Below are 25,687 nucleotides of genomic sequence, written 5' to 3'. Positions count from 1 at the left end.
GTCCGTTTTAAAACTTAATTTCTACCACATTCTTGTTACTCTTGTGATTTTAGAATTTTGTTACTGTTTTCACTCAGTTAATCGTTCCCAGCATAAACTTTAAATTGCATTTAACTAAATACAGAATTAAAACCATAATTTTGTTAAGGAAAATTTTATTCAAAAATGCATTATTTCAAATAAGTTCACATTTACATCTCAAATCTGTTCCATGCGATTAATAACACTTCGCAATTTTATAAATTGAATAAAAGAATAGTTGAAAAACACCAATTCACTTAATAGAGCGTTAATTTATCCCAGTTCACTAAATTATCAATTTGAACAATCATATCAACGGGTACTTTAAAAAATTTTTATTGACCATATAATGTAGATAAGAGAAGAGATAGATTGAAGTACTAATTTTTTAAAAATTTTGCATTGGCTAGGCTAAGACGTGATGGACGGTCGTGATTTTCAAGAGATTTTGAAGCTTAATGTATAATCGCGTGCGCAAGTTAGGAAGTAACTTTACATGTTCGTTAACTATTTTATTAATTTTTTAATGTTAATTCGGCGCACTTTATCTGTGCATGCGCAGTTACTACAAAATATGTGTACGTGAACTTGCTCGATACGGAAAACTGCGAAGTTTTCTAATAGCTTCAAACTTGGTTAGAAAGAGGTTCAACCATTTCCATAATGTAACGAGTTCTACTTTTGTTATATTGTTTTGATTTTAAACAAGTTGAGGGATGATATTTATGTTTCGCTTGTAAGGTCGGTTAACAGTTAACTTTGCTGCGTCATAAAAAATCTCGCGTGGTCCATCAGTTTAATTGGCAATACCTAAAAGCCGAATGATTTTCTGAAGAAATTACAACTTTCTAAATGTGGTCCAACTTTAAGAGTATTTGTTTTTTGCTCAAAAGCTTTGTATCGATGCGTTCTCTTTGAATATTTTGGCCATGGTATACTTGGGAACCTGAAAAGAAATGGTTTAATCAATGCAGATATCAGAAAACGTTGAAAGTGGTTTTAAAATATATTACTAAAATTTTAAAATGTATTACTAATTTTTACCAAAATTTTAAAATATATTACTGAAAAAGAATTTAACTACATGAAATTTTTTCTTCAAAATGAAGAATAATTCATCATTTATCACTCGTATTATTTAATAATCATATCAATTAACAATAATTTAGCATCATATAACGCACACAAATAGTATCACTTGTATTATTATGTATAAATCGCCAAATAAAAAACGAACCACCCAAAATAACTTCAAATCTAATCATGGGATCTTTACGAAATCAGATGCAAGAATGCACTTACTTTAAATAAATAAATATACCTTTTTATCGACGGATTCGGATTTCGAATACCCGAAATATAGGGGGTAGCCAATCTGGGAAATAGCGTCCCAATAGTTTGGTCAGGGAAGCGTTACAAAACTTGGACCCCTTGATGTTAATTTTATTTTTTTGCCTATTTCTCTATATCTAAACAATAACAGACATTAAATGAAGATCTTTCTGCGAAAAAGAGTCCGCAGTGGACTGATCGTTACGACACGGTTCCCAGCAGATCACCGAAGTCAAGCATCACTGGCTGCGGACAGTGTGCGGATGGGTGACCTCTTGGATCAGTTTGCGTAGGGACCGAGGGTGTGCGGTATTGGTCCTCGTTAAACTGTTCTACCGTAAAGTGCTCGACTTCGCGTGCAGGTCGTTGGGCTACCGAAGAAGGGGTGCCATCCTCTCTGCAGAGGATCAAAATTGTGATGGCTTGTCTTCGGATCATCCTCAGGGATGTTTCCCAGACCGTCGCCAATAGCCCATTGTGCAGCTCTAGTGCGACGTAAAAAATTAACTACAGCTACAACTTCTGCGAAAAAGAACCATCGTTGTTATTTGAAAGTTAATTAAAACTTATCATGTTCTAACAATAAATTTAGAAATACAATATACAGGGTCTTTATAATTAAAGTTCCATTTTGAAATGGCTATAAAAATGAAACTACCCGACCAAATGTCATCAAACTTGGTAAATGTCTATAAGAGGTCATGGGATTTTAGTTCCCGCAGAACGAAAAAAAAGTTCAAAAATTTACCACCAGCGGAGAATGGCGCTGTATGCAATAATGTTAAACAAATGTGAAATATGCAAATTTGTTTTACACGTCTTTTACCGTAAATTTGCCTTAAACCTTGCGGTGTCATTGGACCTCGGCGTTTTCCTCTTACAGTACGGAACTTTTGTAAAGCCCTCCGTTCATTGCTGTCGCATTCATAGTAACATTTCACGAGCAAAGCACAGTCTTGCATGGTAACAGACATTGTCCACTCAGAACACTGACAGCTCAGAGAAGGCGCCTCACTTTTATAACTGCAAAGTCACATGAAGTTCACATTTGTTTAACACTGCATACAACGCCATTCAAATTTTTGAACTTTTTTTTTCGTTTTTTTTTCCTTCTTTTTTTTGTTGCGGGAACTAAAATTCCATGACCTCTTATAGACATTTACCAAGTTTGATGACATTTGGTCGGGTAGTTTTATTTTTATAGCCATTTCAAAATGGAACTTTAATTATAAAGACCCTGTACTTACCCATTTTTAGCAAAACTTGTCCAGACATGTACCATTTCTAGACTTAGCTGTACTTCATATGCTGTGTAATTCTGTGGGTACCTCAGAGGGTATCCGAATGCGAAAGGGGTTTCATCGAAATGGACCACACCCATCCACGGTGCGAAAGGGGAGTTGGAGGGTCGATGTTTAAAAAAATAAAAATACACATTGTCATTTTTTTGAGCCACTGTCTCAGCTAAGTAAATCGACGGGCAAATTCGGGTGAGATCCCCTATTGCAGCTTGTACCTTAAAAAGTAAATAAAAGTAACAAATAAATAAAAAAAGAATTTATAGCTGAGAAAAATAAGAGTCAGTAAAATACATCTCTATATTAAAAAGTAATTACAAGTGTTGTTACTGAGATCGATGAATATTTTCGCCATGCCTCGTTTTTACTCTCCCCAAGTATGTATGAAATGAAAAAATTTCAAATTTTGCATATTTTTAGGGCTTGAGAACCATATGATACTAAAATATTATTGATAATGATTCCGTTATTTTACGCCGAAGTTGAAACATCTTTTGTGCTGTGTAATTCAGCTATAACGAAAACTACAATATTGGATTTTGTAGTTTTCGTTTTAAAATTAGGATTTTGTGATATCATGCACTCTGCTCAGCCGTAGTTGAATAATCTAACGATGACTTTATTAGGAGAAATCTTTTCTTATTTGTTGATTTGTTACGCATGCGCTCTGAAACTCTTGCTAAGTAGAATATTTTTGCCTGCTCACGGGTTAGTTGAATTAGCGATTTCGCGACATCATGTTTTACTCTGGCTTTAAGCGAGTTTCCGGGCGCAGAACTTTTTTCCCAACTACTTTGGAAGTTTGAAGTATGTTCTAATTCAGTTTTTCAAATTAAAGTTTTTAATAAATAGTTTATTTTGGTAATTTAGTTTTATTTCGTTATTCGATGGCTCAAATTAGTTTAATTCACGTTAGTATTCCCACATACTCTTATTTTTAAAGATTTGTTTGTAACTATATAAATTGAACGAAAAAATATTTCATATTGCATATTCGATATTATTATTTATTTAAATCATTACAATTTAAATCATTACATTTTTAACATTTTCTCCCCAGGTTCTTCACTTGCATCTGCTTTCTAAGTGATCATTTTTATTTTTGACCTAATGCCTATTTCTTCGCTCTCTAAGACGGTAAAGAAGAAGATTTTGCTCTTAGACAATTATTGCTGAAATAAAACATTGAATTTAATATGATGACTATTTCGCTGCTCTCTAGTATAAGAAGATTTAGCTTTTAAATAATTATTGCTGAAATAAAACATTGAATTTAACATGATGGCTATTTCGTTGCTCTCTACACTACTGTGCAAATTAATTGGGACAAACAAATTTTTTCCAAAAATTGTTTTTTTCTCTGAGATTTCCAGCCCAAACCGGTTTGAACTGAATTTTCTTACAACACAGGGTTGCTTTTGGCTGGTTTAAACCGGTTTGACAACGTGATCATCTTGCGTCGAAAATTTACTCCATCATTTGCGCTTCAGTTGCTGTCAGGAGCGGTCGATTGTGTGAATTGTTTGTTTCTGACGTGTATTAAAAAAATGGATATCAGTCCCTGGAAAAGAATTCGAATTGTTACGCTTAGTCAGCATACATCTATCGAGTGTTTCGAGGATTATTCATATGCAAAAGAATTTGGGAACAGTGTCTCCGAAACGAAAGAGTAAATGCGGACGCAAACGCAAGACGACACCTCGAACAGACCAATTTCTATTACGAAATAGTAAAATGCATCCTCGCAAAACAAGTACAGACCTTCAGGGAGATTTATCAGCTACTGGTGTGAGCATCGATACATCGAACGTCCGACGAAGGCTTAATGAAGCTGGGAGAATTGCAAGAAAACCAATAAAAAAACAGCTATTAACACCTGTAATGAAAAGAAAACGTTTGATTTGGGCCAGGAAATATAAATCCTGGACTGCACAAGATTGGAAAAAAGTTTTATTCAGCGACGAAACGCATTTTTTGGTGCAAGGGTTTCGACCTAGATTTGTCAGACGAAGAGTTGGAGAACCCATAAGGGAACAACATATTATTCAGACAGTTAAGCACCCCCAAAAGCAGATGTTTTGGGGTTGTTTTACCTCTGGAGGACCTGGCAGCTTAGTACCGATTGAAGGAATGATGAACTCTCAAAAGTACATTCCAATAATAGAAAAAAAAGTTGGGCCATTGATGCAAACGTTCGCTGGGGGTGTTAGCGTCTTTCAACAAGATCTCGCTCCTTGCCACAATTCTAAGATGACAAAGAAATTTTTTCAAGAACAGAAATTAACGGTTTTGGATTGGCCAGGTTATTCTCCTGATCTCAATCCCATCGAAAATTTGTGGAGTATAGTGAAGAGACGTGTGAGTCAAATGGACTGCTCAACCAAGAAATCAATGATTGAGAATGTTATAAAAGTTTGGTTTCACGATGACGAGATCAAAAATTTATGTTCGAATTTAGTAGAATCCATGCCAAACCGAGTACAGGATCTATATCGAGCTAAAGGAGGACATATTTCATATTAGATGGCTATACCATGCATGTAAGTTAACTTAGAGTGATTAAACATTATTTGTGAAAAATTTTGAGCTTGTCCCAATTAATTTGCACAGTAGTGTAGTATAGTAAAAAAGAAGATTTTGCTTTTAGACAATTATTACTGAAATAAAACATTGAATTTAACATGATGACTATTTCTTTGCTCTCTAGTATAGTAAAAAAGAAGATTTTGCTTTTGAACAATTATTGCTGAAATAAAACATTGAATTTAACATGATGATTATTTCTTTGCTCTCTAGTATAGTAAAAAAGAAGATTTTGCTTTTGATCAATTATTGCTGAAATAAAACATTGAATTTAACATGATGACTATTTCTTTGCGCTCTAGTATAGTAAAAAAGAAGATTTTGCTTTTGAAAAATTATTGCTGAAATAAAACATTGAATTTAACATGATGATTATTTCGTTGCTCTCTAGTATAGTAAAAAAGAAGATTTTGCTTTTGAAAAATTATTGCTGAAATAAAACATTGAATTTAACATGATGATTATTTCGTTGCTCTCTAGTATAGTAAAAAAGAAGATTTAGCTTTTAAACAATTATTGCTGAAATAAAACATTGAATTTAACATGATGACTATTTCTTTGCGCTCTAGTATAGTAAAAAAGGAGATTTAGCTTTTAGACAATTATTGCTGAAATAAAACATTGAATTTAACATGATGACTATTTCTTTGCACTCTAGTATAGTAAAAAAGGAGATTTAGCTTTTAGACAATTATTGCTGAAATAAAACATTGAATTTATCATGATGACTATTTCTTTGCACTCTGGTAAAGTAAAAAAGAAGATTTTGCTTTTAGATAATTATTGCTGAAATAAAACATTGAATTTAACATGATGACTATTTCTTTGCTCTCTAGTATAGTAAAAAGGAAGATTTAGCTTTTAAACAATTATTGATGAAATAAAGCATTGCTTTTGACAAAATGCCCATTTTTTTATAGTAAAAAAGTAGGATTAGCTTTTAGTCAAATATATTGATCAAATAAAACACTCTGTCCATTCGAAATTCCAAGAATTGTATTAACTGAGTTTATTCAAATGAACTATTTTTAGTCTAAAAGTCATTGCTAAGCAAAGAATAAAATTTTATTCCCTAAAATATTTTCAGGCTGAAAACAACCAGTTGGTAACCAGGCAGAAGATTCAGACTATTCTACTCTTAATTACTCTTTACATGAAAATTAATTTTATAATAAAGTCCTTGGAATTCGAAGCTCATTCCTCATTGTTTCCTTTTCTTTATTTGCCTACCATAGCGCAATCCCAGGTTAACTGCGTCAGCTGTGTACAGTACGAAAGAAAATGCATATATAAAACGGAAAACCCAGGATAATTTCCCGAATAATGATACGATCTTCACATACTAAGACTGCCGAGCCGCGACTACTCAAGGGATAGAGCGTTCGCCTTTCAAGGAGGCGAATCCCAGTCGATGCGAATTCCGCATCCGGCTTGCACCGACCACAGTGCTGACGTGAAATATCCTCAGTGATAGACGAATATCATGGGTTAGAGTCCCCTTGCCGCCAGATGAACCATAAGAGGTTTTTCTCTTCATGTAACGCAAATGCGGATTACTTTCATTAAAAAGATCTCCACCGGACCCATTTCTTCCAATACTTGGTCGAGGAGTTCCATTGTCTTCTGGATCGGGTTCAAAATTACAAGACTACGGAGTTGAACATTAGTAGTCGTAAACCAATTAGATTGGGTCGGCTCATCGGCGGTTATAAAATGTAAAATACTAAGACTGGCAGTAGATAGAGAGCTTACCTCCCAATGAGGTGACTTGGGCTCGAATCCCAGAAATGGCTAATAGATACGAATTCCACACCCAGATCGCACCTACCACAGTTCTGTAAAAAATTATTCACAGTAGATCATGGGTTAGAGTCCTCTTGCGGTCAAGCTACCCGTGGGAGGTTTTCGTGCTTTCCCCTCCTACGTGATTCCATCCGCCCTGCTTGGGTTCGAAATTACAAGTCTACGAAGTTGAGCATAGTTGATAGTCGTAAACTGAGAACTGGGGCGGTTTGTTCAACGCCGGTGATAATAATGCTAAGATTCAATCTATAATGGTGTTCAAGGGCATAACCTTAAATAATATACTAAATAACTTCTTCTTCTTCTTCATTGGCCTGACAGCCCAGGATGGGCCCTTGCCTCCCGCAGAATACTAAATAACTGGAGCAGACGATATTTTAACTCACAAAATGTAACACTAAAACGTATTTTCTCTGAATTAACCTACCTGTTTTTCGACAGGTTCGGATTCTTGACACTCAAAATCTGGGTGTAGTTCGAAAATATGGTCCCAATATTTTGGTTAGGTGAACGGTCGAAGGTTTGAACCCATCAGTTTAACTTTACTTTTTGAGTATTTCGCAAGATTTCGAAATTTTTTTAAGCGAATTGATATTTTTTTTCTTTTTGCCCCCAATTGAAAAATTGATTAATCCAAATATGAAAAAACTTTAAATTGATACAGTTGCTAAGCAATTTTTTACATTAATTTAATCTATATAGTTTTGAATGACGAATTACAAAATTTGAATAGATATTGAGGAATAAGAATTTTAAAATATGACTTTTTTCAGATGGTGATTTGTGAAAGGAATGAAATTATCCTGAAGAGGCACAAACCTTCAAACGCTCTCTTGGCTAAACTATTGAGAAAATATTTTACGTAATATGGCAGCTCCCCCCTTATATTTTGAGAGCCACAAATTGGAATTCACTGTAAAGAAAGTATTTACATTCAGTATGCATTCAGAAAAAAGTGCATCTTTATACTTTATTTCGTAATTTAGGACTGTGGTATCCCACTGGTTAGAGAATCGAACTTCGGTCCGGAGACGCCGGGGTTCGATCTCCGCTATGACTCACCGAGTACGTGCAACACACGTGCTCGTAAAATACGTCTAATCAAAAATCCTGTGGTCTGTTACTGAGAAGTAAAATGGGATCTGGGGAAAATTTCCTTCCCTTCAGATTTAAGTCTAAATTGAGGAAATGGCCTCACAATTGAATGGGGATGCCATCTATTCGTGGGGTTCTGAAATAAGACATACTTTTACCCTTGCGGTGCTCTCTTGTCAAACGAAAGGCGCACCTTTTTGACGTAATTCGTGAAAAGGCCATTGTTGGCGAGCTCGACTTTTCATTCGAAACAACAATTAATGAACGACTAATTGTAGCTGTAACTATATCCTAAAGTAAATAAAAATATGTAATATATAAATTGTATCTCGCCCCGTATTAAATATCTTATCATCCTGTTTAAATAAAATGTCTGAAACAAAGATAAAAAGCAAAATATAGTGGATCACATACTTTATATAGAATGTCATCACAATCTTCATCTAAATCCTGTAAATAACGCTGTATCACTGCTTTTCTGTGCCGAAAACTATGGAAAATACTCTTGAGAATTTTTTCACCAAATGTTTTGTTAATTTTCGAAGTTTTTTCGCCAAAGAAGCCAAAAACATCAGTCCACTCCTTGGTAATTGAAATTGCTCCTTCATTATGGTTAGCACCGATCAAGAGATCTACAGGCATAAAATCACCTTTTATCAGTGATAGGCGAGGATCGTGGGGTAGCAGATTATCACCATATCTTGGAAAATATCCGCTTTGTGGATTAGGGTTCACATTCCCCAAAACTTTGGTCAAGTTCAAAGCATCTGCACCTGAAAGAGAACGTAATAGTTTTTGGTGTTATTCTATTTTGGGGAATTAGAAAATCTTGTTTTCCGTAGTATCTAATATCTTTCTGAGAACCGATCTTTAAATGATGGCAGAAAATGCGCTTTTTGTTTTAAAATGTGTAGCTTAGAAGAAAGGAAACTCTTAAATGCAATATTTTTTTCTTTAAAAGAAGTTTCTCCCAAAATTACTGGAACAAACTTTAAGGAAAGTTAAAGTACATCACAAAGATTCAGCGTTGCATAGCAACTCATGATCGGAAACTTCCTGGGAAAGTAGTACGACAGGTACAAGACAGTCAAAGACACAAGACTGAGGTTATCAATATATTTATTGGTCAAAAATATTACATGAGCTGTGGTATATGCTCTGTGAAAATGTTAAAAAAGATGTTCAAAGTTTCTACCATTACTGGTGATGCATGCGCTACATGAAATACACCTGAATTTTGAGGCATGTCCGCAGCAACGTAGGCGACTCTTGTAACCAGTTCAATTTCGGAATCTGCAGGTGTTTCGTACACAGCACTTTTCAGTGCACCTCAAACAAAGAAATCCATACTGCTTAAATCAGGAGAGCATGATGGCCAAGTAACCGGTCCACCACTCCCAATCCATCTCGTGAACAACAACACCCAGCCGCGAGCGAAGACATTTCCGACCACGGGCTTCTAAACAAATCCGAATACTTGTGATGTTCCCTACCTTCCCTAAGAGTTTGTCCCAGTGATCCTCGGACACTATTTATATTAAAAAAATTGATATTATCAATCACTCAATGATGAAGAAATCATGAATTTTGTTTACCTTTTAGGCAGTTAACAACCTTTTCTGGTTCTTGCTCAAATGTCTTGTTGTCTCTGGCACATCCAATTCCCTTTGCCAAAAGTTCTCCAAGTTCAGTGTCTTTTGCATTGTTCTTGCCTCTTAAGGTGGCTGCTGATCCACTTTCCATTATGGCTCGATGAAACATTCCATTAAAGGCAGGAGAAGTCATGAACATTCCTATAGAAATAGCTCCAGCGCTTTGGCCAAAAAGAGTTATACGATGTTTGTCACCACCAAAAAATTCTATATTCGAGCGGACCCACTTAAGTGATTCGTACATATCATGAATACCTGTAATTTAATTGAATAACCAATTGTTATTTTTATAGTTTATATGCAAACAACTTTATGATATATTATTAGTAGGAGAGAATTAGCGAGAGGTATGAGTTATTTTTTTTAATACAGACAGAAGAGATCTACCCTTAAAATAAAATTTTGAAGTTTTTGTCAAAAAAGTCGAAACAAGGCACATTAGCGGTCACCTATCGAAGAAGAGACCAAAAAGCCATTGAAATCTGACGAATCACTAGTGGAGAAGATGAGATGAAGAACATCAGAACCGATTTGATTGTGCGTTGAAATGTAGAGGTGTTTCTTTTGTTTTATAACCGTCGTTGAACAGCCGACCCAATTTTATGGGTTTACGACTACTATTGTTCAACTTCGTAGCCTTGTCATTTTGAACCCAAGCCAGACGACAAGGGAACTCCTGGATCGAGTATTGGGAGAAATTTGCCATCGTGGAGGACCTTTTGATGGAGCTAACCCGCGTTTGCTTTACATGGAGAGGAAGACCACGAGAACCTCTCACGGTTAGCCTGACGGCAAGGGGACTCTAACCCATCATCCGTCTACCACTGAGGATATTTCTCGTTAGCACTGAGGTTGGAGCAAGCCGGATGTGGAATTCGTATCGACTGGGATTCGAACCCGGTTCGCCTCATTGGAAAGCGAGCGCTCTATCCACTGAGCCATTACGGCTCTAGAGGTGTTTCTTTTTTTTAATATCCGTCGTTAAACAGCCGACTCAATTTTATGGGTTTACGACTACTAATGTTCAACTCCGCAACCTTGTAATTTTGAACCAATCCAGAAGACATGTAAACTCCTGGATCAGTACCCCCAGAGGTATTGATTTGTTCTGGGAACACGGAGGATTTTGCAACTCGGCAAATTTAACGTGCATCAGTCACCATTTACTACACGGGGAGTCTTCGGCTGGCTGGAATCGAACCCACGAACTCTTGGGCATGGGCCCAGCGCCATAGCAACCAGGCTATCCCTGCCTTAGAGAGGTGTTTCTTGTAATCATCATTCAAATCCTCTCTTTTCCCCCGGCAATCAAATAAGTTCCTATTTTTCATTTCCGCCTTCCTTAGTTGTGATTCACCAGTATTCATACTTTAAATGAGGAAATTAAGAGTTCCTACGACAGTTGATTCCCCTCTTTCAATTACTATGTTTTTAGGCCCTACGAGATTGCTGGAAGGATGTTAAGAGTCGTAATTGCTCCCCTCAAAACGTCCCAATTATGCTTAATAGGGTTGATGTCTGGAGAACTGGTAGGCCGACAGCGTTAAACGGTCATTAAAGTAACGAATCTTAACAAACTTGCGATTATTATGCAACACTCACTATAATGTCAATTACTGAAGTTAAGATTCTCTCTACTCTTAGTGGTACATGGGTGTTTTTTTTTTATATTAATCAACGTAAATTATTTCAGTCCGAAATAAATATTTTCTTATTGGAATATCCGACATGTAACAAATGAAAGTTGTAATTAATGAAGTTGTTAGGAAGTATAATTTTTCACCTGTTATAAGACATAACGTAAAGAAAGTCAAAGTTATTTTACTGACACCATGAACTCGGAAATTTTGCCTTACTAATTTTCAACTTAATTTTGTCTGCAATTTTTTTTAAAGTTTGATATATTTTACTTGCAATGGCAAAATGAAATTGCGATGCCAGGGGCCCAGCCGCACTAGTTTCATTCGTTCTATTACATTTTCCTACTTAACGATTATAGGGACCTTTAATCCAAGATTCCTAACACAATTGAATAACGCAAAATTCTTATTGTTACCGAGAATACGACTACCGATAGTGCGTATAAGTGCATCAGATCCGATAATATCGTTGATGCTAACAAGACGCATTGAATGCGCGATTGTATCGTTATTATTATCGATAATATATTTTATCAAAATGGTAATATGATGAATATTATACTTAACGATAATTATTAAGCATGATATTATTGAGAATGGGGTTATTTTCGTATCTTGATCTGTTGCACCAAAGACAACCGCCAAGGCGCCAAATAAATTTTAAATTTACAAAGGAAAAAAAACGTGTAGAGGTTTGCCCGTGGATGGATGCGTGCTTTACATTTTGAGTATGTCTCTTTCTGTAATTTTTTTAGTTTTTCGCTGGCCGTTGCCCGAAAGTAGCCTACACTTAGCCATTATTTTGAGCAGATCATGATACGGAAATTTTCATTTGTGAATGTTGATAAATCTTATTTGACTAAAAAATATTGACCAATGAAAAAATAATATAAATTGAGTTAAATTGGAAAAATATCGCGATAAATTGTTAAATTAATTTTTTGACAATACTTCGCAATATTATTTCCGGAAACGTTAGTGTTTTCGACTACTTGGAAAAGTAGCCGCCAACATAAGGTCCCCCACACCGATAAGTTCCACCATTTTCGAGAAGATTTCCGTTTTAGGTTCTACGGCAGAATTATCGCCAAGTTTTGGCAACGTCAGGGCAGTGTCCCGCGAGAAACTAAAGAAGAAAAAAAAACATTACTAAAGGGGACTAACTCAAAGAGTATAACTCGTAGACACTTCCGGGCAAACCTTTATGTGTTGTTTTTTTAATATTTTAAATTGCAAGTTTAGAATCTATTTGGTGCCATGGCGATTATAATTGGCAAGACTGATTACGATAGAAAAATATCCCACCCTATTTTAATTTTAAAAAGAAAACTATCCAAACTTACCCATATTTCCTGGGGCATCTTCGATTCCTAAGTAAAGAAACCCCAATGCCCCTAACCTATAGTTTGTATTCACAACTATGACATCTCCTAGTGCAGCTAATACCCTACCATCATAAAAATCTATTCTACTTGAACTAATTCTAAATCCTCCTCCGTGGATGTAAAACATGACTGGCTTTTTATTTAAGGGACTGGCGTCAGTCGGTACCCAAATATTGAGGTACAGACAATCTTCTGAATGTCCAGGAAAATCGTCCAGCCATGGAAAAGGATGCGATGAATGCTGGATACAAGCTGGAGGTAAATGTGTGGCCAGTAATGGTTGATCCCAAGGCTCCACTGGTTCAGTTCTTTTGAAGCGTTTGTCATTAAGTGGTGGTTTTGCATACGGTATGCTTTGAAATGTGAATACTGGAATGTCGTCAAAGAATACTGTTTTCCCTATGATTTTCCCTAAAGGGGTATCGACAGTCGGTTCAACTTGGCATTTAGAGGAACATTTCTGAAGGAATGGTGCCAGAATCATTAACATAAAGAACATCGTCTATGAAAAATGAGAGAACAATCTGATTAGAATATGTTGAATACTTTGGACACAGGGTAAGAAAAATTTGTTAGTACCATTTAGAACTGGACAATATATCAGAAAATATAAAAATTTTGAAATATCGAGATAAAGTTATTTCAAAAAGTATTCTGCAATCTATCGTAAAGACCAAGTTTTACGATAAGTATCGAATGTATACGGTAATGATCGGATGTGACAAATATCGAATGTCTACAATAATGATCGATCACGATAAGTATCGAATGTAATGTACTACGGAAGGATAATGATTGAAGTCGATAAATATCGAATATTCATGATAATGAGCGACAACGATAAGTATCGAATGTCTACGATAATATAGACAACGATAAATATCAAATACGGTACTGTCACGAGTGTTATCAATATAGATAATTTTCAAATACGACGTTTTAGCCATCATCATCAAGGACTACACATACATAGAATATAAATATCTGTAGAGTATTATATTACAGTATTATCGATAACGATATATATCGATAATTATAATTATCAAATACGATGCTATCATGAGTATTAATAATTTCATTTGGATAATGAAATTGCTGACCATTCTAAAAATTACGAAATTTAGAAAAATTTGCAAAAATGTCTACGATAATGATTGACAACGATAAATATCAAATACGGTACTATCACGAGAATTATCAATATTGATAATTTTCACATACGGCATTTTAGCGATCATCATCAAGAGTGTATATTATTTCGAGTATTATCGATAACGATATATATCGATAATTATCAAATACGATGCTATCATGAGTATTTATAATTTCATTTGGATAATGAAATTGCTGGCCGTTCTAAAAATTATGAAATTTTGTAAACTTGCAAAAATATCGCAATATGTGAAATATCGATATTGTGCAGAGTTATGCAATTTTTAGACAAAATCGGTTTGATGCAAATAAAAAAAAAATACTTAGAGAACCATTATTGCTTATTCTAAGACTTGAAAAAATATAATATTAAAAAATCTGAAACATCTTTGGGTGTATATTTTGTTTATATGAAGCAAACATGAAAAAAAATGTTTTCTTATAAAGCAAACATAGCAAACATTTTTGCTATATTTGCTTCATTTGATCAATGAACCCAATTAAGAGTGATGAATGAAACTTCAATTTTAAAGCATTTCTCAATCGTAAATTTTGCGATATCGAAAATCTAAAGATTCCGAGTTAAGTATAATACAGTACAATCGTAATTGTTTCATAAAGTTCCAGGAATAGAAAAATAAGAGACTATTTTAGCTGAAGTTGTTCAAACTGTATTCTTACTCAAAAATGAAATTTTTAAGTTTTTAAATTTAGTGTATCAGATATTATTAAATACTAATCAGCACTTTTGTAAAAACAGATGAATACTTTATTATTTGAAATTCAATGTACTAATTTCAATAGCCACGTGCAATTTTTTTAAAAAACACGATTAAATTTTTTATGGTAAATGCTATACGCAACAGAGATAACTATAATCGATAAGATCTATAATTATTACAAATTGTTATTTATTTCCATTTTTGCGTGCAATTGAAAAGATTAAAATTAATTTTACTTTCATTTTTTTCTGATTGTAAATTTAGTGATTAATTCATTTTTTATTTAGTTTTTCAACCCTTTGAAGCAGATGGGACGCCAGTGTCCATTTTATATATTTTTTCTGACCCTCTATTTACCAGCAGAAATATATTTTGGTGTTTTTCAATTATAAAAAAACCGATACTAAAAATATGTTAGATTATCGAAACTATATTTTTACTGAAATATAAAATCCAAGAAAAGTAGTTAGAATTTTCTTTCATTCTTATTCAGAAATTTATCGATAATTGATTTTGTAAATTAAAGAAATTTTAGTTATGAATAACTACTTCTGTTCTAAATAACTGCAAATAAGATCAAATATTGTTTAAAAATATTGTTTGGAAGTGAGCCACGTTCGGAAGATTGCACCTTAAACGCAAGAAAAAAAAGCACCAATGTTTCATGCTGCATTTCATAATTTTAAATTATTAAAATACTAAATATAATAATTTACACTTATTTTGATCTAAATTTATACAAAATAGTGAAGAAAACTATGAAAAATATGTTTAATAAAAATTCTAGATCAAAGGGTTAATGCTAATCATTACAGAAAATTATAACAATAATATTTTCAACGATGCTATAAAATTACTAAGATATTATAATTATTATTTAAATTAAACGAATAAATAAATATATTTTCTTAAAGATTAAATAAAAAGTGAAATAAAAATAGATAAAAAATAATTAAAGTTAAGACATATTTTTGTAAGCAGTCAACACACACTGAGAAATGCGTTTTATTTTTAAATGTGTAGGAAGGACAAACGAATGCCCCACCCTTCATAATGTGTTATGCAAAAAACATAATACTTTTAAAATCCAAGCAACTGGTTCAGTTCAAGGCTGATCTTCATCATTTTTTACACCAGAACACATCTTCTTATTCCCACATACGGTGAGGTTTTATTTGAGAAAAATAAATTTTCTTTCATGAAAAATGTTATGTTCTATAATTTTTCCTATTGGTATAATTATTTTTTTAAAAAAGGAATTTATTATTAATTTCGTAAGGAATGATTTTTTAAGCATTTTGTAAGGAAAAATTGCATAATAAAAATTTTGTTTAACTAATGTGATATTAATGTTTAACCTAGTAATGATTTTTCAAGTAAAAATAAGTTAAGCTTGCTAGAATAAGATGAGCTAAACTCAAAATTATTTTCAAAATTATACAAATTTTAGACTTTTATTTTAAGAAAATACTAAAAATAAATTTCTGCATGAGAGTTTTTAAGGGATCTTGTATATTTTCACGTCGCTGATTTTAAATATGTAATCGATTTCTCTTTCCTAACTACAGATTTTTTTTCCAAATGACATATTTTATTTTTTGTCGAAACGTACACACGTTAAAACGTAACGTCGAAATTCAAATTCAAATCTGAAACGGGATTTCAAATCTAAAATCAGTTTTGCTCCTAAAACTACAGATTTTTTTAAATGACATATTTTATTTTTATCGAAACGTACACACGTTAAAACGTAACGTCGAAATTCAAATTCAAATCTGAAACGGGATTTCAAATCTAAAATCAGTTTTGCTCCTAAAACTACAGATTTTTTTAAATGACATATTTTATTTTTATCGAAACGTACACACGTTAAAACGTAACGTCGAAATTCAAATTTAAATCTGAAACGGGATTTCAAATCTAAAATCAGTTTTGCTCCTAAAACTACAGATTTTTTTAAATGACATATTTTATTTTTATCGAAACGTACACACGTTAAAACGTAACGTCGAAATTCAAATTCAAATCTGAAACGGGATTTCAAATCTAAAATCAGTTTTGCTCTTAAAACTACAGATTTTTTTAAATGACATATTTTATTTTTATCGAAACGTACACACGTTAAAACGTAACGTCGAAATTCAAATTTAAATCTGAAACGGGATTTCAAATCTAAAATCAGTTTTGCTCCTAAAACTACAGATTTTTTTTAATGACATATTTTATTTTTATCGAAACGTACACACGTTAAAACGTAACGTCGAAATTCAAATTCAAATCTGAAACGGGATTTCAAATCTAAAATCAGTTTTGCTCCTAAAACTACAGATTTTTTTAAATGACATATTTTATTTTTATCGAAACGTACACACGTTAAAACGTAACGTCGAAATTCAAATTCAAATCTGAAACGGGATTTCAAATCTAAAATCAGTTTTGCTCCTAAAACTACAGATTTTTTTAAATGACATATTTTATTTTTATCGAAACGTACACACGTTAAAACGTAACGTCGAAATTCAAATTCAAATCTGAAACGGGATTTCAAATCTAAAATCAGTTTTGCTCTTAAAACTACAGATTTTTTTAAATGACATATTTTATTTTTATCGAAACGTACACACGTTAAAACGTAACGTCGAAATTCAAATTCAAATCTGAAACGGGATTTCAAATCTAAAATCAGTTTTGCTCCTAAAACTACAGATTTTTTTAAATGACATATTTTATTTTTATCGAAACGTACACACGTTAAAACGTAACGTCGAAATTCAAATTCAAATCTGAAACGGGATTTCAAATCTAAAATCAGTTTTGCTCCTAAAACTACAGATTTTTTTAAATGACATATTTTATTTTTATCGAAACGTACACACGTTAAAACGTAACGTCGAAATTCAAATTCAAATCTGAAACGGGATTTCAAATCTAAAATCAGTTTTGCTCCTAAAACTACAGATTTTTTTAAATGACATATTTTATTTTTATCGAAACGTACACACGTTAAAACGTAACGTCGAAATTCAAATTCAAATCTGAAACGGGATTTCAAATCTAAAATCAGTTTTGCTCCTAAAACTACAGATTTTTTTAAATGACATATTTTATTTTTATCGAAACGTACACACGTTAAAACGTAACGTCGAAATTCAAATTCAAATCTGAAACGGGATTTCAAATCTAAAATCAGTTTTGCTCCTAAAACTACAGATTTTTTTAAATGACATATTTTATTTTTATCGAAACGTACACACGTTAAAACGTAACGTCGAAATTCAAATTCAAATCTGAAACGGGATTTCAAATCGAAAATCAGTTTTGCTCCTAAAACTACAGATTTTTTTAAATGACATATTTTATTTTTATCGAAACGTACACACGTTAAAACGTAACGTCGAAATTCAAATTCAAATCTGAAACGGGATTTCAAATCTAAAATCAGTTTTGCTCCTAAAACTACAGATTTTTTTAAATGACATATTTTATTTTTATCGAAACGTACACACGTTAAAACGTAACGTCGAAATTCAAATTCAAATCTGAAACGGGATTTCAAATCTAAAATCAGTTTTGCTCCTAAAACTACAGATTTTTTTAAATGACATATTTTATTTTTATCGAAACGTACACACGTTAAAACGTAACGTCGAAATTCAAATTCAAATCTGAAACGGGATTTCAAATCTAAAATCAGTTTTGCTCCTAAAACTACAGATTTTTTTAAATGACATATTTTATTTTTATCGAAACGTACACACGTTAAAACGTAACGTCGAAATTCAAATTCAAATCTGAAACGGGATTTCAAATCTAAAATCAGTTTTGCTCCTAAAACTACAGATTTTTTTAAATGACATATTTTATTTTTATCGAAACGTACACACGTTAAAACGTAGCGTCGAAATTCAAATTCAAATCTGAAACGGGATTTCAAATCTAAAATCAGTTTTGCTCTTAAAACTACAGATTTTTTTAAATGACATATTTTATTTTTATCGAAACGTACACACGTTAAAACGTAACGTCGAAATTCAAATTCAAATCTGAAACGGGACTTCAAATCTAAAACCAGTTTTGCTCCTAAAATTACAGATTTTTTTTAATGACATTTCTAGACTATTTTTGTCAAAATGTACAAGTTTAAAAACGTTATTTATAACAGGGGGTTGAGTAAATATTGAGAAAAACTTCTAGGGTAGTTAAGGTACATAATCAGGATTAAAATTTCATAAGAACCCATACCCGGAAACGTCATTATACCGCAATGTTTCCGGTTTTTTCCGTCGTCATACTTGAAACTTCATTATGTTCTCCTCAGTTACCAATATTCAAAAATGTTTAAATAAAAAAGAATTACCAGAAATAGTAAACAATAAAAATTTATCCCCTACATGATTGTTATGAACATATAGTATCAATTATACTGTGGAACAAACTTTTTGCTGTATTTATACAAGTACTTGATCTTGCCTACATCGGGTGTGTGGGAATTTCAAACCTGAAATTGGTTTCGCTCATAAGGCTACAGATTTTTTTAAAAGGATATTTTAAGTCTATTTGTTGTCGAAATGAACACATTTAAAAACATCATATATAACAGGGGTTTGCATAAATGTTGCGACTAACTTCTAGGGGATTTAGAACACATTATTAGGATTAAAATTGTATAGAAACCCGTGCCTGGAAAGGTAGTCATCTCATACAGCACTAGGATGTCTTTTCTATTATGAATTGATTCTTCGTTTGCTTCTGAACTGGTCATAGTACATAAAGCTTTTAAACTTATATATTTAGACGAAAAATAGACTAAAAAAGTCTTTTTTTTTTCTAGAAAAAAATTTTGCCTTCTAAAAAAAAAATAAAAAAAAAAGTGAGAGAGTGAAACTGGCTGCAAATTACGGATTGTAAATATGACGTTGTTGTTGTTCATTTACGTCGCACTAGAGCTGCACAATGGGCTATTGGCGACGGTCTGGGAAACATCCCTAAGGATGATCCGAAGACACGCCATCACAATTTTGATCCTCTGCGGAGGGGATGGCACCCCCGCTTCAGTAGCCCGACGACCTGCACGTAAAGTCGAGCACTTTACGGTAGAACAGTTTAACGAGGACCAATACCGCACACCCTCGGTCCCTACGCAGACTGATCCAAGTGGTCACCCACCCGCACACTGATCGCAGCCAGTGATGCTTGACTTCGGTGATCTGCTGGGAACCGTGTCTTAAAGATCAGTCCACTGCGGAACGTAAATATGACGTAAGCATATATTTTTGGAAATGTTAGACTCCCCCTTTCTCCTTGTCGCAACCCCTCCTCCTGATTTTTGCTTTGAGTTTTACAGTAGTCTAATTTTAGGATTCAATTAAAATAGAAGACAGATCGAATCACAGCGGTGGCTGGTAGATACGAATTCACCATCTGGCTTGCACCGACCACAGTGCAGACATAAAATATCCTCAGTAGTAGACGGATCATGGGTTAGAGTCCCCTTATCGTCAAGCTAACCGTGGGAGGTTTTCGTGGTTTTCCCCTCCATCTAACGCAAATGCGGGTTAGTTCCATCGGAAAGTTCTCCACGAAGGCAAATTTCTCAAAATACTGGATCCAGGAGTTCTCTTGTCTTCTGGATTGGGTTCGAATATACAAGGTTACAGAGTTAAACAGTAGTCGTAAAACTAAAATTGGGTCGGGTGTTTAACGACGGTTATAAAATATAAAAAATAAGAGATATAACTTTACATAAAAAAAAATTTATGTTTCTTTTCGTATCATAAAATTTTGAGTTCTTTCCCTGTGAAACTCAAAAAAATTTTTTTCGAATTTTTTCGTTCCCGAAATTCAACTTTTATTCCAACCCTAAAATTTTTCTATTTGTAATTTTTTGTTACATTTTTAATGCTGCTATTTAAGAAAATTGTGAAAAAAGGGATTGAATATCTTACGTAAGCATTTTTCGTCCCCTCCCCCCTTTGTCTACAAAAATAATCAAATCACAAAATCCCTCCGATGGGTGCTTACGAAACTACTTTACGACCATTTACTTTAAAATATAAAACATAGACTTTTAAATAATTTTTTACTTACTTTATATGTATATATTAAAATATTAACAAATGTTAAAGTCACGTAGTGCTATTTTTTGTTACTATTTGTTCTTCGAGTATTGTCGAAATTGGTTTTTTTCTTCCAATTACTCTATCGGGTATTTTATACAAAACTTTTGCTATTTAACTTATATTTTGTTTCATTAAGCTAATGTGATGTGTATTATTCTAAATTTTTATACTCCTTGTTTAATTAACAAAATACTTAAAAATGATTCATCTCGAAATATATATATTTTAGTATTTCTCTTGAAATATTATATATTTCATATATAATGAAATGTATCGACACATTTTAGTTATTTTCCTATTATTTGTTTTTGCTAAATTTTTACACCACTGTTTGATATTTCTTTAATAATTTTAAAAAAATAATAAATAGGAAATTTTAATTTAATTAAATAAATAAATTCAAAAAATGCTGAAGGCCAATCAAAGCATAGGCATTTTTATTCAAAATATGCAAAAAACTTATATTGAAGCAAAATACTCTTAGTTCCTTTAAAAGAATAATAAAATGCAAGAAATTCAATTTTTTTTTATCGTCTTTTAATTTTTTTTAAGCGCCGAGCATGCTAGGGACAAATTATAAAATTAAAGCTCAACACTTTCAGCTTCTTTTTAAAATAATAATAATAATAAAAAATATAAAATTTTAAGTTTTGAGTTTTTTTTAATTTTATTTCTTTCTTTTAATAACTAATCACGAAACATGTTGGGGATAAATTAACATTAAAGCTTTAAGCTTTCTTTAAAAAAATAATGAATAATGAGAGAAAATGTAAAATAATATTTTCTGAATTTTAAAAACTAATCGCAAAAATTGCTAGAAGCTAAATTAAGCCATATACTTTTATCAAAATAAACAAAAAATTCTAATATTGAATACTTTAAATTTTATCAAAAATTTGAAAGAATAATTTTTAAAAGAGAATCACAGAAGATTTGAAATAATTTTCATATATCTTTTGTATGGTACAGCACTATAAAAAATCAGAAAAAAAGCATGAATTTTTAAAAAAAGAAAATTTAAATATTTGTCCCTCTTTAAAAATAGTTATGCGTTTCATTATAAATAAATTTACTTACTATTGGGTTAATATTCTACGATGAACTTGGTAAGCTTTTACATTAGCATCGGAACGGAAAGACTGATTAAGTTTTCTCATGAAAATGCATCCATGGCATGCGTGTCTTTAATTATAATAGGTAAACTGCTTAGCAAAAATCATATTTGAACAGCTGAGTTTTTTTCAAAACAAGATTATTCACCATATTCTGATTGAAAATGGTAATAGATTTTTCTTATTATCTTCTAACTCGAGAAAATGCTTAACTGTTCTGGTTTAAAGGTTTGTATTACAGAGGAATAACAATTTTTATAAAAACAGAAGAAAGTAAGATTAAGAGATTTGTAGAGATTTTAAAGACAATTTTTTTTATAAATCATTTTCATTTAAATAAATTGTTTTGATTTTTTTTTAAATTTCCTTTTTTAAAATATAATAAGACAGAACAACTGAGAGAAATCCATTTATTATTATTATTTATTTAATTTTTGAGGTTGTGTCGCCCTTTGTATATTTTGAAAATCCTTGTTAAAAATGAAAAAAAAAATAGACACATGAAGGGTTGAAAATAATATTAAAGCGAAGAAAACAAAAAGCACATTAGAAATCTGACGAACTACAAAGCAGAGAGTGTAATAAACATCGACACATATTTATTGGAAGTTGAATTTCGAAGGCATCTTTCAACTTCTCTGTTTTCTGTCGGTGATCAAACCTGTCTTGTTGTTTATTGCATTAGCCTTCCTGTCCTGTGATTTGTCAGATCTCAACAGTGCTTTATTTACGTGTTTAAATATTAACTCGTGAATCCCAATGTACATACTTTTTGTCTTAATTTTTTATAAGGTTTCTAATAATACATACTAAGGGTGGTCATTAGAGTACACCCTGTATTTTTTATTATTATAATTTGCTCATAACTTTTGCACTGAAGTATCAAATGACAAACTGTGCCATTTTTTATCACCTTTCTATTGAAATGATCTTACACCTGAGATTTTGCAATTAAAATTTTCAACCTTTTTCTGATTCACTAAGAGCACACAAATATTTACTTGAGTGGGGGCGAAATTTAACAGTGTTATGAATTTCTCGTCATTAAAATGGTCAAATAGAATTTATCGTCAATTGAAATTCCGACTATCAAATCTCTGAGACCCATGCGTGATTACACTATAAATTTTAATCATTTCCAGACCGGTGCAAATAGAAGTAATCGCTATATTATCGACAAAGGAAAAACAGAACATAGTAATCGGCAACTAAAATTTAGACTGCTTGACACGCACAAAGTAATAAAAAAGGATACAAAACTCAAAAAAAATAATTATGGAATAAGCATTTTTAACGAAGGTCTACAAAAATACTAAATTTCTAAGAGCCGGGAGCAATTTTTAGGAGTAAATTTGTCTTGAAATGGAGAGGAATGAAGTACCTTTTGTTAACTTATGTTATGTTACTTAATTTAGGTACTTAATTTAATCTCTTAAGTATATACCATTTTTTTAGGCGCCTTAGTGACAAAGCACTCATATTTTTTTACTAATAATTTTAAATAGACTAAAAAGAGGAAGAAAAAAAATTTACACATAAAAAAAATAAAGGTGCATTATTTTTGCAATAAATTTCTATTTTATTCATGTCTTTCGAAATTATGCGACTAAGTTTGTTTTTTTTTAAGAGAGGAAAAAAATTATGATTGTTCTCCTTTTTAGTATACTGTTAGAAATATCTCTGATATTTTATTAAATCAATATTCCACTTACCTAAAAAGGTCGGAAACAAATGCATCAAAATCAGATGAATCCGGAGTAACAACTCAAAATAGGAAATTTTTTAAAAAGGGAAGCTTTAAACATTTTCAAAGTTTTTTTTTCAAACGTGCAGCTGTTGGATATTCAATGGATCATAAATCTAACAATGAAAATTTTTCGTAACACCTTCACGCCAATTAGAATATATAATCATCACCTTCGCGACTACATTTCCATTAGCAAAATTTTTCGTTCACCTGTCTCTGACATCATAAGCCATCAAACAATTTAAATCCTTCTAAACCGATTAATTTTACTTAAAAATAAAAATAAAAAATTAATATGACTAAACTTTACTGAAATAAATGCAATGGGTAAGATTAATTTAGCTAATTAATTTAGCTGCTAAGAAAGAAAAAAAAATTTAATCAAAATTTTAAAAAATAATTATCTACTAACTTATAGTGCGTGAATTAAATTTGAATGATGTTTAGTAAATTTTTAAATGAGTTGCAGCGATTAATAAGTACAGAAAATTCATGAAAAGCTTCAAACTTGATTCAATTTTTATTTTTTTAAAATTATTTTAAGTTATTTCGAATGTTCCAAAAGTTTCCGACGGTTTAAAAAATATGAAAGGAAAAAATATTTTGGTTTAAAAAGATATCGTTTTGATGTCTTGTATGTATTAATCAAATTTAGTTACAAAATATTTCTACAGATGGCGGTGACATTTTTTTTTCTTAAGACGGGTAGTTCGTCTGACTTAAGACGCTCTAATCCAATATGGAGTTTGTGTTGTTTTGTTATGATGATACGTTGGTGATCATGAAACAAAACTTACTTGCTAATTCTTAAATATTATTGATTTAATCCTTCTCATTTATCAGTCTGCACTTGTTATTAGTAATAATGTCTACAAAATTTGTTTTAAAAAGATAAATAAATACGAACCTAACACCTTATTTTTACTCTTATTCCTGTAAACAAAAAAGTATGTTTAATTTTATTTTTCCTGAACTGAAGTAAAACTTAAGAGTTCTATTGTTTAATGTGTGCATATTAAACTCTTTTGTATGTAAATTTTATTTGACTATTTTTTATATCTTCATCAAAGTTGTTTGCTGTATGTTTTGAACTAAAGCTATTATCGAATATAAATTTTTCTTAAAAGTACACGTTTCATACGTAAGTAATTTATTTGGTTACAAAGCGAGTAATCTTACGAAATTTAGTTAAAATTGTATCGATACACATTTTGTTATCTTTATTATTGTACAGTTATAAATTATGCTTATTTTTTATTGATATGCTTACTGATAATCTATTTGAGTTCTTAGGTTTATAAAATTTTAAACCCCTTAATGATTCTTGGTTTATAATAATTATTATTCATTTTAATTGTTAATAACTTTTAACTCTTTATCTTTTTAGATTTAACTGTTGCTAACATTTAATACTACAAAATGCACTAAATATTTACCTTTTAAACTAAGAATAACTTTTTATTGTTTTTTTTTAAACTATTTATTTTTGTAGAAAAGTTGTTTTTGTATAAAGATATATTTATTGAAGTCCTATCATAAAACATGTTTAACAGTTTTAGAAATACAATTACTGATTTTTTAAACTTATATGTTCATTAAAAATATGGGATTATTTCTGTATCATGATTTGTCATGCCAACTACAATTGCTAAGGTCCCAAATAGCTTTTAAACTTGCAAATTTTTGTAAGAAAAAAAAAACGTGTAGATGTTTGCTCGGGGGTGGCTACGAGTTATACTTTTTGTGATGTTTTTGATTCTCGTGGGCCGCTGCCCAGAAATTGCCGAGACTTGGCAATCATTCTGCCACAAATTACGATCCGAAAATCTCCCAAAAAATATTGGCTGTGTGTTAAAATTTCTCCGATTGTTAATATTTTTTTATATAATTTTTTCTGCAGAGTTAGTGTTAAATTTTTTTTTTACAATTATAGTAATAATTTAGTTGAACTTGAATATATTACTTATTTTGACATGTTTATAAAAGTAATTTAAAAATTATGTACAAGAACTATGAAATATGTGAC

General features: G+C 31.7%; 1 protein-coding gene and 1 long non-coding RNA gene across 3 annotated transcripts; one reads left to right on the top strand and one right to left on the bottom strand.

Moving 5' to 3' along the window:
- Positions 1-138: 138 nt before the first annotated feature.
- On the bottom strand, positions 139-23,846 carry LOC107453735 (acetylcholinesterase-1). 2 transcript variants are annotated; one of them, XM_016070669.5, is made up of 6 exons: positions 23,627-23,846; positions 12,768-13,311; positions 9,728-10,039; positions 8,547-8,905; positions 2,601-2,869; positions 139-967 (listed from the first exon to the last, which is right to left on the bottom strand). In XM_016070669.5, exons 2-6 carry the CDS (start codon positions 13,306-13,308, stop codon positions 832-834), a joined length of 1,617 nt encoding a protein of 538 aa, XP_015926155.3. In that variant the 5' UTR covers positions 13,309-13,311; positions 23,627-23,846; the 3' UTR covers positions 139-831. The 2 variants fall into 2 exon arrangements, with proteins under 2 accessions (XP_015926155.3, XP_015926154.3); XM_016070668.4 differs by lacking the exon at positions 23,627-23,846 and adding an exon at positions 21,880-22,010.
- On the top strand, positions 3,358-6,426 carry LOC122269336 (uncharacterized). Its single transcript, XR_015435604.1, has 3 exons — positions 3,358-3,458; positions 3,712-3,961; positions 5,270-6,426. It is a non-coding gene; the product is annotated as an uncharacterized LOC122269336 (long non-coding RNA).
- Positions 23,847-25,687: the final 1,841 nt, after the last annotated feature.

Source organism: Parasteatoda tepidariorum, chromosome 7 (genome assembly GCF_982258835.1).
Source record: "Parasteatoda tepidariorum strain Cologne lab strain chromosome 7, Ptep-v5.0, whole genome shotgun sequence".
NCBI lineage: Eukaryota > Metazoa > Arthropoda > Arachnida > Araneae > Theridiidae > Parasteatoda > Parasteatoda tepidariorum.
Note: the sequence above shows the minus strand (reverse complement) of the source record. Positions and strands in the feature narration are given on the sequence as shown.

Excerpts from the sequence above, each read along its gene's own strand:
- LOC107453735 (XM_016070669.5), bottom strand. The coding sequence starts at position 13,308 with ATGTTCTTTATGTTAATGATTCTGGCACCATTCCTTCAGAAATGTTCC. Across the intron at positions 8,906-9,727 it reads GGTTGTTAACTGCCTAAAAG|GTGCAGATGCTTTGAACTTG; the intron begins GTAAACAAAATT and ends GTTCTCTTTCAG. Across the intron at positions 2,870-8,546 it reads GTGATGACATTCTATATAAA|GTACAAGCTGCAATAGGGGA; the intron begins GTATGTGATCCA and ends TTACTTTTTAAG.